At 37.8% G+C, this 16,198-nt stretch overlaps 1 protein-coding gene, 7 non-coding genes and 3 pseudogenes across 8 annotated transcripts in view; 5 read left to right on the top strand and 6 right to left on the bottom strand.

The window, feature by feature from the left end:
* The window catches only part of cacna1ba (calcium channel, voltage-dependent, N type, alpha 1B subunit, a), a 180,362-nt gene that overhangs the window by 72,759 nt on the left and 91,405 nt on the right, over positions 1 to 16,198 (bottom strand). The window contains exons 8-9 of the mRNA XM_065963302.1: positions 2,224 to 2,339; positions 1,946 to 2,032 (exon numbers count right to left, since the gene is read on the bottom strand). Coding sequence (XP_065819374.1) covers positions 1,946 to 2,032; positions 2,224 to 2,339 — 203 coding nt within the window. The remainder of the gene's footprint in view (positions 1 to 1,945; positions 2,033 to 2,223; positions 2,340 to 16,198) is intronic.
* On the top strand, positions 9,128 to 9,334 carry LOC114920622 (small nucleolar RNA U3). Its single transcript, XR_003808921.2, has one exon. It is a non-coding gene; the product is annotated as a small nucleolar RNA U3 (small nucleolar RNA).
* On the bottom strand, positions 9,948 to 10,154 carry LOC114920624 (small nucleolar RNA U3). Its single transcript, XR_003808923.1, has one exon. It is a non-coding gene; the product is annotated as a small nucleolar RNA U3 (small nucleolar RNA).
* Positions 10,534 to 10,740, top strand: LOC114920610 (small nucleolar RNA U3). Its single transcript, XR_003808914.2, has one exon. It is a non-coding gene; the product is annotated as a small nucleolar RNA U3 (small nucleolar RNA).
* Positions 11,256 to 11,462, bottom strand: LOC114920615 (small nucleolar RNA U3). The gene has a single exon (XR_010665844.1). It is a non-coding gene; the product is annotated as a small nucleolar RNA U3 (small nucleolar RNA).
* Positions 11,842 to 12,036, top strand: LOC136178183 (small nucleolar RNA U3; annotated as a pseudogene).
* LOC114920616 (small nucleolar RNA U3) lies at positions 13,575 to 13,781 on the bottom strand. The gene has a single exon (XR_003808917.2). It is a non-coding gene; the product is annotated as a small nucleolar RNA U3 (small nucleolar RNA).
* Positions 14,161 to 14,367, top strand: LOC114920609 (small nucleolar RNA U3). The gene has a single exon (XR_003808913.2). It is a non-coding gene; the product is annotated as a small nucleolar RNA U3 (small nucleolar RNA).
* LOC114920612 (small nucleolar RNA U3) lies at positions 14,882 to 15,085 on the bottom strand (annotated as a pseudogene).
* On the top strand, positions 15,164 to 15,348 carry LOC114920621 (small nucleolar RNA U3; annotated as a pseudogene).
* On the bottom strand, positions 15,966 to 16,172 carry LOC114920613 (small nucleolar RNA U3). Its single transcript, XR_003808915.1, has one exon. It is a non-coding gene; the product is annotated as a small nucleolar RNA U3 (small nucleolar RNA).

Genomic DNA, 16,198 nt, shown 5'->3' with positions numbered 1-16,198 from the left:
ATTACCCTCCAACCCCGCACCCATAATCACTGTGACTGTTCCCCTCGGTGAAGCTGAGGAGGAGAGGCGGTGCAGCCTCGATAAGGAGAGGATGTGTGTAAGAGGGCGAGCACAGACACAGACACAAACACACACACACACACACACACACACACACACACACACACACACAAACACACACACACACACACACACACACACACACACACACACACACACACACACACACACACACACACACACACACACACACACACACACCCGCACACACACACACACACCCGCACACACACACATAAACTCAGAGTGGGAAGTTAAAATCCTCTCCAGCTGCTATAAACAAAGGATTCATGTGATGATTTATGATGCACCCTAACAGAGCATCTATCCGTCACATCTTTGATTGAGGGGAAATAATTTGACCCCAGTGAATTTGGAATCACAACTCAAAGCTTTATTTAGGTACAGGCTATCACTGCATTGTAGTTACATTCCTGGTATTTTAAGACAAGCTGGTGCACACTTTAACAGTATTTCCAAAATGATTCAACTTTTTCTCATTCTCATCCTCACTCTCATATTGTTGCAAATATGTAAACACAAATTGTAAACTAAAATAGATGAACAAAATAAAACAAACATAGAAGCACACAAACAAAAAGAGATAAAGAGGGAAATAATCAAGTTAAAAAACAGGAGAGGAGAAATTGGGCTCTTTGCACAAACATCACACATGTTACTCTACATTAGATTACAATGCTAAAGGACATTTTTTTTGTTTCACACAACAAAGGTGTGTAATAAAATCACAGGGTTATGTGGCTCTGTATTACTTGATCCATTAAAGCCAATATGGCTAAATGTACTCACTTAAGAAAAATTCAATCTCATGCTTACATAATACAGCCTCGTTATAAAGGGGGGGTCAGAATATGTTGTGGGAATTCTTACCTGCAGCTATTATTATCCAACAGATACTTATTGAGATTTAACCTTTATTTATCCAGGTTAGTCCCATTGAGATCAGAGATGTCTTTTCTCTGTCCTACCAAAGTTGCATTTGCAGGTATTTGGCAGAAGATGATAGAAGACATGAAACGTAACTGGATCTTTATTTTGAAAAAAAATACATTTTCTACAGTAGGCCTTTGACCTTATATAGAAAAACTATAACTTAGAATCCCTTGATGACAATGATTGGCTTTCAAACAAACACAAATTGTCTTTTTTTTCTGATCAGAACAACTCTCTGCTGGCTGTTTGCCAACAAATGATGAATATTTTCAGAGTGGTTGCAGACTTTTAAAAATCTAATTGAAAACTTTCTATACCCAAACGAAGAAAGATTAACACCATTTTTACAGTGCAAAGTGTTGGTGCTTTTAGGATTTTATGTGGGATTCACCAGCTTTGCTTCCCATTGTCCCAATTTGAAAGCTTTTTTGCATTTCTTGCAAGTTGCCTCATAATTGTTATTTTCCCTCTGCCAACTATTTTCTGTAATTTCTCATTTTGAAGCCTTGAACTTGCATTTCATTTCTCCCGCTTCTTCACCCTCACTTTTCCATTAGTAGTTTGTGAATTGGTACATTATACACTGACATAACTGCTGGGAATTGTCATGTTAACGAACAAATTCACAGAAAAAAACTTATATTTTAAAAAAATATAACGCTACCTAGACAGGAAGTACTAAGACATGTAAACCCCTACATGTAAATAAGATCTTTCAATACATTTACCCTTCAGTTTGAATCATTTAAGACTTTTTTAAGGATCTGTAGGAAACCTAATGCAGCCCCCCATGTTCCTCTAACAGTGTATATAACATTCCTGACACCAGTTTTCTTTGGTCTTGTGTTAAAGTGCTGTGAAAAGATCCGTTTCAGAACCTGACAGGTTATTTTCTACTTTCAGTGTAGTTTGTGAAGCTGGTAGTCCTCACCAGAGTTGTGTTGTTTCCTTTTGTACCACGCTCCATCCAGAGATTTCTCCTCTGCGTTCTTGTCTTCCTCAGCCAGCATCACCTCCTCTGCAACACAAAAACACCTGAGTTCAAAGTAGTCAGAGCTTCTCGTGTCAAAACCAACTGCATTTTTTATGTGTGTGTGTGTGTGTGTGTGTGTGTGTGTGTGTGTGTGTGTGTGTGTGTGTGTGTGTGTGTGTGTGTGTGTGTGTGTGTGTGTGTGTGTGTGTGTGTGTGTTTGTGTGTGTGTGCCCGACCTGCTTTGCAGATCCACTCCAGGTACCCAGTCAACTCTCTCTCTATCTGCTGCTGTCTGCGGAGCTTCAGGAACTCCTGCCTCTTCTCCACCCGCTCTCTCTCCTTGGCAAACTCCCTGAAGAAACACACACACAGACACACACACACACACACACACAGACACACACACACACACACACACACACACACACACACACACACAGACAAACACAGACACACACAGAAATGTTCATTGGATCTGACAGGCCTACACACAGACCCTGGAGCACTTTCCCGTTGACGTGTGTGCAGCAGGCCGGCATCCAGCAGGTAGGAGCGATTGAGTGAGTGTCCTGTCACAATGTGGATTTATGTGAACCATCAGCAGCAGGATGCTAACAAATCATGCTTTGACAACAAGATAGAGTCCGTCACAACAAACGACATGATAAACATCTGACATTAAAAAAACATTTTTTTTATGATTGTTAAAAGCTTGCAGTGAAAGTTTTTTGCAACTAAAATGTGAATATACAAACAGGAAGGTTCTCCAAAAATAAAAGTCAAATGTACTCCAAAATGACAGTCATTTTATATACAATATATACATATATTATTTTTACCAAGTGACATATTGCAGTATGTAAACCTTTACATACATCTAAATCTAATCTACACCTACCTTAGTTTCATGAAAAAAGATAATCCAGGCACATGAACTAAAGTCTCCATATTATAAAGCAAAAAAAAGTCAGACTAGTCAGACCCCCTGATAGTTTACAGACAACTGAAAGAGAAACTCTGGTGACCGTAAACAACGTTGTGCAATTGCATGGTTACCATGGAGATGTAGGGTACATCTTAGTAGATCATAACTTCCAAACTAACCGATATTGCTGCAGAAATGACTTCATTTGAATTGACCAATCAGTGAAATGTTTTTCTTAATTTATGATATTTTACATCCTCATGTTGCTGCCTCTTGTTTCTCATCGTCTCTGAACAAAGTTACGGCTTCAAATAATGTCTCTTAACTGATGTTAATGCACAAACAGAAATGAAAACGTTTAGAAAACATGACTAAGCCTTTTGATGAAGTGATAACTAAAGCCTTCACCCTAAATCTACAGCTAGTGTTAAATAACAACAGATACATCAAGTGGGTGAAATCTTCATCTAAAACATGAGGTGATTCAACTCTATTGTTGTATTATTAACAAAAGCAGGAGCACAAATTATTATTATTAAATTTCTGAGGGATGTCATCTATCACAGAGAACACACTGCTGATACCAAACAGCCGGTAAAACCCTCTGCTCCTCCTCATCCTCCAAGTTATCTCACCTTACAAAACCCATCACCATGACAACCAAATTTTACAGAGGACTTTACACTGACTAGGAGCTAGGTGTAAGATTTAAGTTGTTTTGTTGGAACTATCTCAGCTGGTGCAACACTTTAAATAGTTAGCAGAGCGTAAAAACTCCGTCCTAAATTAGGAATGACATTCAAACTAGGCTGCGTGATAACAGCGCAGGAGTGCGTTGCTTTATAAACCTGCGGCTGCTCAGGAGACTCAGTCTCTTATTAATCTCTCTTTAAAGCCACATCCTGTCTGTGAGGTGACTCAGCAACTGAGGCCAGCTGACAGAATAAACAGGAGAGAGGACAAACATGTCCGTCCGTTCTCACTGACAAGATGTGTCCATAAACTGAACATTCATTCCCTATCATGTCATTGATGCTTATTTACATTCATACTGGGAAACTGGATTAATCAAATGAAGGACTAATTGAATCAGGTATTTATCATGAGAGTATTAAACGTTATTTACATTTACATTTAAACGGGTAATATCAAATTATTGTTGTTGTGTTATTAATTTGTGTAAGCTGTGTTAATCGTTAATGTCACTGTATAGCTTTGGGTTATGTCATGCAAATAAGGAAGCTTTCAACTGAAGCGAGCAGAAAGAGATGTGTGAGAGAGGAGGCAGAGAGGAGGAGGTAGAATAAGAAAATAAAAGGAGAAAAAGAGGCGTAGAGAGACAGAGCAAGAGACAAATAAAGGCAGAGAAGAAGAAGAAGTAGAAGAAGAAGAAGAAGACTGTTGAAATAACCGAGCGAGGGATCTCAAGTCCACCCCCACCGATTGGTGTGTCTCCCACACAGCGGAGGGGGAAGCTCTGCTCTGCATTGCAGTGGCTGTCTGCCTGCCTTCCTGAGGGTGTGTGTGTATGTGTGTGTGTGTGTGTGTGTGTGTGTGTGTGTGTGTGTGTGTGTTTGTAATTGTTCCTTTCAGTGTATGTAAATTGAATTGGGTGCCTTTAGAGTTTCTCTCTGTAATGTGTGAGGAGAGTGTTGGCTCTGAGTGTACACTGTGTTTGTATACATGGAGAGACTGTGGCAGAGAGGATTTCCGACTGTTGTAACATCTTTCACACGGTCTCTCGCACACACATACACACACTGTTACATATGCCAGCCTGAGCACAAACATAAACATTGCACGGAGTCAAAGCCACAACAAATGAGGTAATTACAAGGTTCCGTACACACTCAGTGCACACAATTTTCTACAACGAAAACATGTAGGACCAATTGAAATTAGCTGTGAACAGTGAAAGGTTCAGAAATTGTCCTCTAAAAGCAACTTTTGTGCACTCTGCTGGAGATACAGTTTCATTATGAAACAAATCCCTGCAAAATGCATACCCACAATACTAACATGTCTTCAAATACAACAGCTTGATCAGCTGACTTACACTTCAAAATATGACGATCTACGTATTAGTGTTGTAGTCCTCGAAATCAGTCTTGGTCTCACAACCGCTCTTGAGACCACTTCTTAAATGTCTCCTGTCATCTTGGATTCATTCATTTGAATCTGTCTTTTGTCAGTCTTGGACTGGACAAACTCCAGATTTTAAATCAGGACCAGTCAAGACCACCTCTGATGGTCTATTTTTCCATGTCATTACTGTGATAAGAATGAAACGCCCCTTTCCAAAAAAAACCCCAAATAATTTCAATTTGTTTGTAGTTTGATTTTCATCTCCCGGCTACGGCTGCATCCTTCCTGGTGTTACAGTCTTAGTGAGTGACACGCCTGCTGCACACAAGTTGAAACATTTTTCTGTGATATTTATGGTCTTGGTCTTGTCTCGGTCTCGGAGCACTCTGGTCTCGGTTATGTCTTGATCTCAGTTTGTCTGGTCTTGACTACAACACCACTAGGTCCCCTTAAAAATATAATACACTCTCAAAATCAACCTGTGCTCCTTCATGATAAAGATCTTTTATTTCTCTGACTTTGCACAGGATCAAAAAAAATCATCACATTTGAACATTAAGAAAAGGAAAATATATGTCTGTTCAGGAGAGAGATCATGCTTTGAGCTCAACGCATGATTTAAAACCAGTTGTAAAACATTTCAGTTGCAGGTACTTCTATTTTAGAGCCGCCTGCTAGAGCAAACTATCAGAGAAATTCCAAAACTATCTGTACCTATCAGTCACCTAGGCCCAGTTAATTAAAAAAAAGCAAGGCTTAAGTTAAGGTCAAAGACTTGAATTCAAATAAAAAATGTGTCATCTCTTACATGTCTATGAATAATACAACACATTTCCTTATTAAATAATCAAAAAAACAGGAAACTACTATCCCATTCGGTTTAAATCTGACAAATAGGAGACACAATAGATGTCTGTTATGGTAAAAGGATGAGTCAGACAAACTGGAGATGAGTGAGAGGAAGTTTCAGAATAGATGGTCAGGAGTTCTACTTTGATCACACCTTATCCCCGTCTGCCCACGCTGATGGGATGAAAGTTGAGTGAATGGCCCCGACTTCCCCCTGGGGATCTGCAGCCTCTCAGCCCTGCATGTATCTGCTCTCCTGCCTGCTCTGAAGCTCAGATCGTGGCCTTTAAACAATGACAAGCCCTCCGCATGCCTCTGCCAGACAGCAACAGTGACCTTCCACCTCCATAGTAACCGTAAAACCATCTGACAACCTCTGAGCAGAAAGCAGGAAACGGAGAGGACAAGATAACAACAGAGGAGGCAGCTAAAGGCTACCTGCCTTCTAACGCTTTTGTCAAGTCTTTGTATCGGCCTGTAACAATATGTAGAGAGAAGAGACATAAAGGAAAATGTTGTTTTCATATATTTGTGAAAACCATACGTTATAAAGAAAATGCAGATAGCCAACATGACATCACGCTTCTATACGTCTGTATTAGAGGTCTTGTGTCTGGCTTATGGGAGCCAGAAGTGAAAACATTTGGATGACAATGTTGAGCTTTAGAGGAGCGAGGGGTTAAAAACACTAAATTAACAAAACTATACAATCTCTGGCTATGCTGCCAAATGTATTTGCTGCCAGATTAACTTGTTAACAAAAGTGTTTCCCACAGAGCGAGAGTCTTTTTGTGCAAGTAGCAGACCCGAGATGTTGATTTATTGGACATAAATAGCTGGTAAAAGACCTGGTAAAAGGAGTTTGTTCAACATTGGGGACTCGTCACTCTCTCACCCACATCTCTAGTGGAGCATGGAGTCGTAAACAACAGCTATAACTTTAAATAACCGATCATTCCTCAGGTCAAGTTATCATCTCTGATAAAATAACAACATTTATGCCCGAAGGGGAAACCATCATAAATCATTAGCCCCTTTTACATTGCCAGTTCAAGGTGGGACATTTACTCCTGTTTTGCCTTGTCTGCAATGTCTAACACCAGGAGGCTTAAAGCAACAATATATAAGAATCTGGTTGGTGTCTCATGAACACACCCTTCTTGTTTGCTGCTCGTATCCTCCTCCTCTGAATAGTGGAGGTTATAGATTGTGCTGCAGTAGAACTTTACCAAATATTGTTTCTGTTGCCTAGCAAATGTCTGTTGTTGTAAACTACATTTGGCAAAGAGAGGCTGAAGTACACTACCACCCCTATGGCAGTGACTGAATTCTTACATGGTAATATATCCAGGTAAGGTTGCAAATTTCAGTCATTTTTCTTAACTGATTGTTGAACACATTCAATTATCGATTAATCATTAATAATTAATGAGCTACAAATCTCTCTTTATGTTTTATTGAAACCGTTATACCAGCATTTGCATGTTTTAACAGAACTGTAATGAGTTGGAGTGTTGGTAGTCATGTATAAGTTTGTTTAGTTTGGTAATAAAGAATAAAAAGATTGTACAGCTAAAAGAGTGGCATAACATGACTTTTTTCACCTGTGCTCAAGTCATAAACACAGTAGAGAAAATAATCGTGATCAATAACTGAACCACTGTTTATCTTTGTAATTAAAAATAAATCAGTTTGTAATTAAAAATAAATCAGATTTTACAATAAAGCTAGAAGCCATATCAAAGCGTTTACTTGTTCCAGCTTGTGATAAGTAAATTAATTTACAAGCTGACATGAATAAAACTGAAGTAAAACTTTGATGACACTGACACAAACACATTAACGGCCCTACTGAGCTGACTTTGCATTCTGTTCAGTCCAGTCATCAAACTCGTTTCCCGGCGGCTCCACATTAATTGCTGTCAGAATTAAGGAAACCAGAAAAAGTTGAAACTCATTATTCCATCCAGCAAAATACAGTTTCTGCACAAATTACTATAAGTCTTTGAGGGACGGTCATGTCTCTCACCTTGATTTCAAAGAGAGAGAGTGAGAGAGAGAGAGAGAGAGAGAGAGAGAGAGAGAGAGAGAAGAAGAAGAAGAAACAGAATTCCCAGCAGCAGCAGTTAAAAAACACTGCCTTATCAGCGAGAGCAGAGCATCCAGCTGGAACAGAGAGAACAGAAGTTTCTGTCTCAAATTAATCATCTGAGCATTAAATAAGAGGAGAGTGAAGGAGCAGTCACCTCTGTGTTCTTCTAGTATAAAACCAGAGTATGAAATAGACTTTGAATCAGTGTTCAACAGCTGTGGTAGCACCTGACAACGGTTTGATTATGACTGTATTGTTCATTGCTCGTGACTTTCTGTATGTAAAGAAATAGTAGTGCTTCAGACTAAAAACACATAAAAATGTTAACCGAGGAATGAAATGAAAAAATGAAAACCTAACATTACAAAATGCATGATTATATTTTGTAATGGCTATGAGATTAAAACATGTGGTTTTAATGGGACATTTTTCTCCTTAAGTGACTCAAGAGGGTAGTACATTTTAAATCTGATGCTACACAAAAACTAACAATGTATCAAAGTCAATATTTTGGCTAATCTTTGACATATCCAAGACTGATTTTAAAAAAATCCCCCAGCCATCCAACATTTGTTATATGGAAAATAACTCATTTTTTGTGTTGTGTTGCAATAGTGACATCAAGTAATCAAACTGGCATTTAAAGGGTTAAAATCCTAAAAATAATTGAACATTTGGTAGTTTTGAGCAGGGTTGAAGTTTTTTAAGCGATTTATGCAGAAAAAAGCAGAGAAAAATATGAATCTGTACTATTTCATAGCAGTTTTTTGGAAGTGGACATTTTTGTCCATAATGACTCAAGGGGTAGTCATTTTTTTCAGTGTTACATTGATTGATTTGGAAATGTTTAATTTGCATTCCAAAATGTGTCAAGAGAGAGACTTTGTTACCTCAGCCCTTAGCTACATGTCATCCCCCCACTCTCTGATTCAAACGTGTCCTGCTCTCTACAGCTAATAAAGGCAAAATGGCCCAAAAAAGTGCAATCTCTCTTCAAAGCCCAGAGAAATTAAACCTCTGCTGTGACACATCAGAATACTTTTCATGAAAGACGTCATTATATATTTGAGCAAATCTGTGTCTGACGATGAGGTGATTGTAGGAGTGTCTTAGAGAGTGTCAGGAGTCAACCATCAGTAAAAGTTCTCGTCTCCAGACATAAGACTCTGAGAAACATCCAGAACAAACCAAGACTATATTTTCAGGGATCGTTTTTTTGGTTGGTGACTTGAGAAATGTGTTTCTAAAGAGTCTGGTCTCACTGTCCATGATAAAGAGTTCAGATGTTTCATTCAGAGATGGAAACTCGTAAAAAGAATCAGTTTCTTCCCTGCTGTTAAAGACTGTTCAGAGTTTCTTAAAGTCTCTCTGATAGGGGAAACGTGATCTGAGTGGGCTCTATAAACTGCTGAAGTTATATTTGCGTATTAATTTTTTGGTGGTTAGTTCAGTAAAAATTGTCATTTTGACATTGTTTGATAAAGTTCTAATACTTTATGTTTTTGTTGATCCTTGTGAGCTTCAAAGTAGAAATGTGATCACGTGATGGCCACAGAGATTTTATTTTTAGATTTGCAGTAGGAATTTTACATTTAAGCAAACTTCATGTCTAAGTGAGATAAAATTGAATATTTACCCGAACACTGATGGGCAACTCCGGAGCTTCACAAAGTCACTTCTTCTACAATCACTGACAACTTATGTTCTTCGATTGACCTCGGTACACTGACAGAAACAAAATAGTGTTGAATTCCTGTAAATTTGAAACCCAATACATTTAAGACATACATCACAAAAAATATTTTTTTAAGGGTGGGTCAAACTTCAAAGTCATTTCAGTTGACGGAGGAGAATCTTAGTGAATTTCAAGAGTTGATTGAAAAGTCCCTACTTCTTGTGCTGGTATGTTTTCTTGGAGTAGATCAATTTGTTTGAGAGAAATATGTAGAATTTGGCTTAGTGGCAGACTATGCAGACACAAAAGTTGTCATCATTAACAAGTTCGATAATCCACTCAGACCATGTTCCCTCCATCAGAAAAGCTTTGAGAAACTCTGAACAATCTTCAACAGTGGAGAAGAAACAAAGTCTTCCCACTAGTTTCCTGCTCAGAAAGAAACATCTGAACTCTTCATCGTGGACAGCGAGACCAAACTCTTTAGAAACACATTCCTCAAGTCAACAACTAAAGAAATGATCCCTGAAAGTATAGTCTTGGTTTGTTCTGGATGTTTCTCAGAGTCTTATCTCTGGAGACGAGAACTCTTATTGATGGTTGACTCCTGACACTCACTAAGACACTCCTCCTACAAATAGTGACTGAAATAACATTTTAATCTTACCTTTAATTACAGCAGTACATGCTGTTCATTTAAGCTTTACATCAATATTTTATTGGGTTTTTATTTTACAGGGAAAGACAGATAATGAGCTCCACAAAGACAATTCTACTGTGAATTACAAATGGACTTTTAGAAGTTAATGCGAGTTTGTCACTGATCTTTAGAGGAGTGTCTTAGTGAGTGTCAGGAGTCGACCATCAGTAAAAGTTCTCATCTCCAGACATAAGATTCTGGGAAACATCCACGGCAAACCAAGACTATACTTTCAGGGATCATTTCTTTAGTTGTTGACTTGAGAAATGTGTTTCTAAAGAGTTTGGTCTCGCTGTCCACAATGAAGAGTTCAGATGTTTCTTTCAGAGCAGGAAAGTGGTGGGATGATTTAGTTTTTTCTCCACTGTTGAAGATTGTTCAGAGTTTCTGGAAGACTCTCTGATGGCAGAAACATGATCTGAGTGGACTATGTATCTTGTTAAAAACAAACAATCTTGTGTCTGTCTTATCTGCCACTGGTACTAGTTCAACATACTTCTCTTACACATATTGACCTACTCTAACAAAACAAAAAACAGCACAAGAAAGAGAGACTTCTCAATAAACCCCTGAAATTCACTGAGATCCTGAGCTTCACGAAGTCACTTCTTCTACAACCACTGACAACTTATGTTCTTGGTTTGACCTCGGTACATTGACAGAAACAAAACTCAGATGATTTCTTGTGAGTTTGATCCCCAATACAATAAGACATATATATCACAAAACTACCTTTTTTTTAAGGGTGGGTCAAACTTAAAAGCTATTTTGAATGACGGAGGAGAATCTCAGTGAATTTCAGACATTTACTGAGAAATCACTCTTTCTCGTGCTGGTTTGTTTTGTTAAAGTAGGTCAATATGCATAAGAGAAGTATGTTGAACTAGCACTAGTGGCACACAAGACAGACACAAAATTGTTAATTTTAAACAAGATACACAGTCCACTCAGATCATGTTTCCACCATCAGAGAGTCTTCCAGAAACTCTGAACAATCTTCAACAGTGGAGAAAAAACAAAGTCTTCCCACCAGTTTCCTGTTCTGAGAGAAACATCTGAACTCTTCATCGTGGACAGCGAGACTGAACTCTTTAGAAACACATTCCTCACATCAACAACTAAAGAAATGATCCCTGAAAGTATAGTCTTGGTTTGTTCTGGATGGTTCTCAGAATCTTCTGTCTGGAGACGAGAACTTTTACTGATGGTCGACTCCTGACACTCACTAAGACACTCCTCCTACAAATAGTGACTGAAATAACATTTTAATCTTACCTTTAATTACAGCAGTACATGCTGTTCATTTAAGCTTTACATCAATATTTTATTGGGTTTTTATTTTACAGGGAAAGACAGATAATGAGCTCCACAAAGACAATTCTACTGTGAATTACAAATGGACTTTTAGAAGTTAATGCGAGTTTGTCACTGATCTTTAGAGGAGTGTCTTAATAAGTGTCAGGAGTCGACCATCAGTAAAAGTTCTCGTCTCCAGACATAAGACTCTGAGAAATAGCCAGAACGAACTAAGACTATAATTTCAGGAAGCATTTCTTTAGTTGTTGAGTTGAGAAATGTGTTTTTAAAGAGATTGGTTTTGCTGTCCAGGATTAAGAGATCAAATGTTTCCTTCAGAGCAGGAAACTGGTGGGAAGTCTCTGTTTCTTCTCCACTGTTAAAGATTCTTCAGAGTTTCTGATGGAGGAAACATGTTTTGAGTGGACTGTTAATCTTCTTGAAATTAAGAAATCCTGGAGATCTAACTCACGAGTCAGAATGTCATTCACAAATGCAGTCACTTTCAGCAGTAACTACCATGCAGACAGTTAGTTGTATTAAAGTTGCTCAGGAGTCATCAGTTCTCATAAAATTTTGGAAAAGGAATTTTTTTGTACAACTACAAATACAGTCAGGCAAAGAAAGAGAACAAATGTAAATGGAAGTTGTATGCATACTTAATGTCTTAAGTCTTTTGCGATCAGGGATCTACAGCCTTTTTGTTTTGGTTGAAATTAATACCATCAAAACTTTTTTTGGCAAAAGAAAAGATGTCTCACATATTGCATGATATAACAACAACTCTCTTTCTGACGTCAATAACCAGAAAGTAAAAAATATTCAAAGTGTGCACTTTTATTTCATCTGGGTTATTCATCAAATTTGACTTGTACTAAACAACAAAGGCCAGTTTGATGCGTTTTGCCACATATCAAGTCACAATCACGAGGAAAATCTTAGACTTTACTTAAACAATTAAATCTTGTAGTTTTGTCTGTTTGGTTGCGTTTGAAAAACATGCCTTTTCCTTTGAGAACCACCCTGCAGATGTTTTGTCTTATCTGTGTTTAGACTGGACTTTTCTCATGACTATCCAGGTTTTCATGTCAACACTGGAGGCAGCCAAACCGTCCTGTTCTGTTTTAGGTGAATGATTACTTCCTTTCCTGCATTTTTTTCCTTATTACTTCCTCATTCTCATGGTTACGTTATTTTAAGTGCAGTCAGAAGAATTTCTGCAGAAAGTGACACAATTCTGCCCAACATTAAACACTGATATTCCCGTGAACAGAAGCACCATCAATTCATACTTGAATGGTCACAGAGGAGATCTTTAAAACATCTTCAACACAAACAAAGGCATCCAATAGAAATTAGAAATTAGGATGTTGGTTACATTTCATCACTAGGGGTTTTTCTTCCTGGAATCCTGTGTCAGTCTGTTGATTTTGACTTCTTTAATTCAACAAAACCACTGATTTCATCACAGAGACATGTTGCAGAACTTCTGTGACCGCCATGTTTTTTTTTCACTTTTACAAACCAGCCGTGTTTATAAGAAAACAATAATAAGTCATCAGAAAAAAACAACCTGTCCTGAACTCGGTTGGCCTCAGAAGGCTCCGGGCTGTCAGTGTCCTCATCATTGTATCTATCCTGATTCCTAAACTAACCATTTATCTTCATCAACGCAGGATCACAACATTAGGCCTGCTTGTACCTGAGGTCTCTCCTGAAGTTTCTTGATGTGGTAGTTGACAAGAAAATATATTTCATGTCACCTGTTAACATGGAGGAGGTGGGGTCAAAGACATAAACTGCTGCTAATTAGTGAATATAGCACTAAATATCTCGACTGTGATGTCATCCATCTTTTTATACAATACATGGTCATATCATTTATTACTGTGAACTCCTGTAAGGAGTTGAGAACTCATATTTTTGACATCAAACATATTAATATAATGCTTCTGTTGTAAAAATTACACTCAGATCACATTTCCTCCATTAGAGAGTCTTTGAGAAACTCTGAACAATCATCAACAGTGAATAACAAATAAAGCCAAACCACCAGTTTTCTACTCTGATGGAAACATCTGAACTCTTCATCGTGGACAAGAAGACCAAACTCTTTAGAAACACATTCCTCAAATCAACAACTAAAGAAATGATCCCTGAAAGTATAGTCTTGGTTTGTTCTGCATGTTTCTCAGAGTCTTATGTCTGGAGACGAGAACTTTTACTGATGGTTGACTCCTGACACTCACTTAGACACTCCTCCTACAAATAGTGACTGAAATAACATTTTAATCTTACCTTTAATTACAGCAGTACATGCTGTTCATTTAAGCTTTACATCAATATTTTATTGGGTTTTTATTTTACAGGGAAAGACAGATAATGAGCTCCACAAAGACAATTCTACTGTGAATTACAAATGGACTTTTAGAAGTTAATGCGAGTTTGTCACTGATCTTTAGAGGAGTGTCTTAGTGAGTGTCAGGAGTCGACCATCAGTAAAAGTTCTCGTCTCCAGACATAAGATTCTGGGAAACATCCACAACAAACCAAGACTATACTTTCAGGAATCATTTCTTTAGTTGTTGACTTGAGAAATGTGTTTCTAAAGAGTTTGGGCTCGCTGTCCACGATGAAGAGTTCAGATGTTTCTTTCAGAGCAGGAAAGTGGTGGGATGATTTAGTTTTTTCTCCACTGTTGAAGATTGTTCAGAGTTTCTGGAAGACTCTCTGATGGCAGAAACATGATCTGAGTGGACTTTGTATCTTGTTAAAGACAAACAATCTTGTGTCTGTCTTATTTGCCACTGGTACTAGTTTAACATACTTCTCTTATGCATATTGACCTACTCTAACAAAACAAAAAACAGCACAAGAAAGAGAGACTTCTCAATAAACTCCTGAAATTCACTGAGATCCTGAGCTTCACAAAGTCACTTCTTCTACAACCACTGACAACTTATGTTCTTGGTTTGACCTCGGTACATTGACAGAAACAAAACTCAGATGATTTCTTGTGAGTTTGATCCCCAATACAATAAGACATATATATCACAAAACTACCTTTTTTTAAGGGTGGGTCAAACTTAAAAGCTATTTTGAATGACGGAGGAGGATCTCAGTGAATTTCAGACATTTATTGAGAAATCACTCTTTCTTGTGCTGGTTTGTTTTGTTAAAATAGGTCAATATGTTTAAGAGAAGTATGTTGAACTAGCACTAGTGGCACACAAGACAGACACAAGATTGTTCATTTTTAACAAGATACACAGTCCACTCAGATCATGTTTCCTCCATCAGAGAGTCTTCCAGAAACTCTGAACAATCTTCAACAGTGGAGAAGAAAGAAAGTCATCTCACCAGTTTCCTGCTCTGAAAGAAACATCTGAACTCTTCATCAACAGCAAGACTGAACGCTTTAAAAACACATTTCTCAAGTCAACAACTAAAGAAATGATCCCTGAAAGTATAGTCTTAGTTCGTTCTGGATGTTTCTCAGAATCTTATGTCTGGAGACGAAAACTTTTACTGATGGTCGTCTCCTGACACTCACTTAGACTTAGAGAAAACTTAGAGAAATGTGTTTCTAAAGAGTTTGGTCTTGCTGTCCACGATGAAGAGTTCAAATGTTTCTTTCAGAGCAGGAAACTGGTGGTATGACTTTCTTTCTACTCCATTGTTGAAGATTGTTCAGAGTTTCTCACAGACTCTCTGATGGAGGAAACATGATGTGAGTGGACTGTGTATCTTGTTAAAAATACAAAAATTTGTGTTGGTGTTGTCTGCCGTGACTAGGAGTTCAACATACTTCTCTAACGCATATTGACCTACTCTAACAAAGAAAACTAGCACAAGAAGGAGGAACTTCTCAATCAACTTTTGAGATTTATTAAGATCATCCTTCTTCAATCAAATTTTTTTTTCAGTTTGACCCACCCTTAAAAATGATTTTTTGTGATATATATGTATATTGTATTGAGTTTCAAATTTACAAGAAATCATCGTCATTTTGTTTCTGTCAGTGTACTGAAGTCAAACTAAGAACATAAGTGGTCAGTGATTGTAGAAGTGACTTTGTGAAGCTCAGGAGTTGCCCATCAGTGTTCAGAAAAATATTACATTTTAATTCACTTAAACAAGAAGTTTAGTTAAATGTAAAATTCCTACTGCAAACCTAAAAATAAAATCTCTGTGGCTGCAAAGGTCATGAAGAAAGCACATTTCTACTTTCAAGCTCACAAGGACCAACAAAAACAGAAAGTATTGGACTTTTTATCAAAAATGTGAAAATCACAGTTAATACTCAACAAACCAACAGAAAATTAATGTCCAAGTTTCACTTCACAAGTTTAATAGTCCACTCAGATCATGTTTCCTCCATCAGAGAGTCTTCCAGAAACTCTGAACAATCTTCAACAGTGGAGAAGAAACAAAATCTTCCCACAAGTTTACTGCAATGAAGGAAACATCTGAACTCTTCATCATGGACAGTGAGACTAAACTCATTAGAAACACATTTCTCAAATCAACAACTAAAGAAATGATCCCTGAAAGTATAGTCGGAGTTTGTTTTGGATGTTTCTCAGAGT

The sequence above is a fragment of the Labrus bergylta genome, chromosome 2, assembly GCF_963930695.1.
Source record: "Labrus bergylta chromosome 2, fLabBer1.1, whole genome shotgun sequence".
Lineage (NCBI taxonomy): Eukaryota > Metazoa > Chordata > Actinopteri > Labriformes > Labridae > Labrus > Labrus bergylta.
This window is presented reverse-complemented; position numbering and strand designations above follow the sequence as displayed.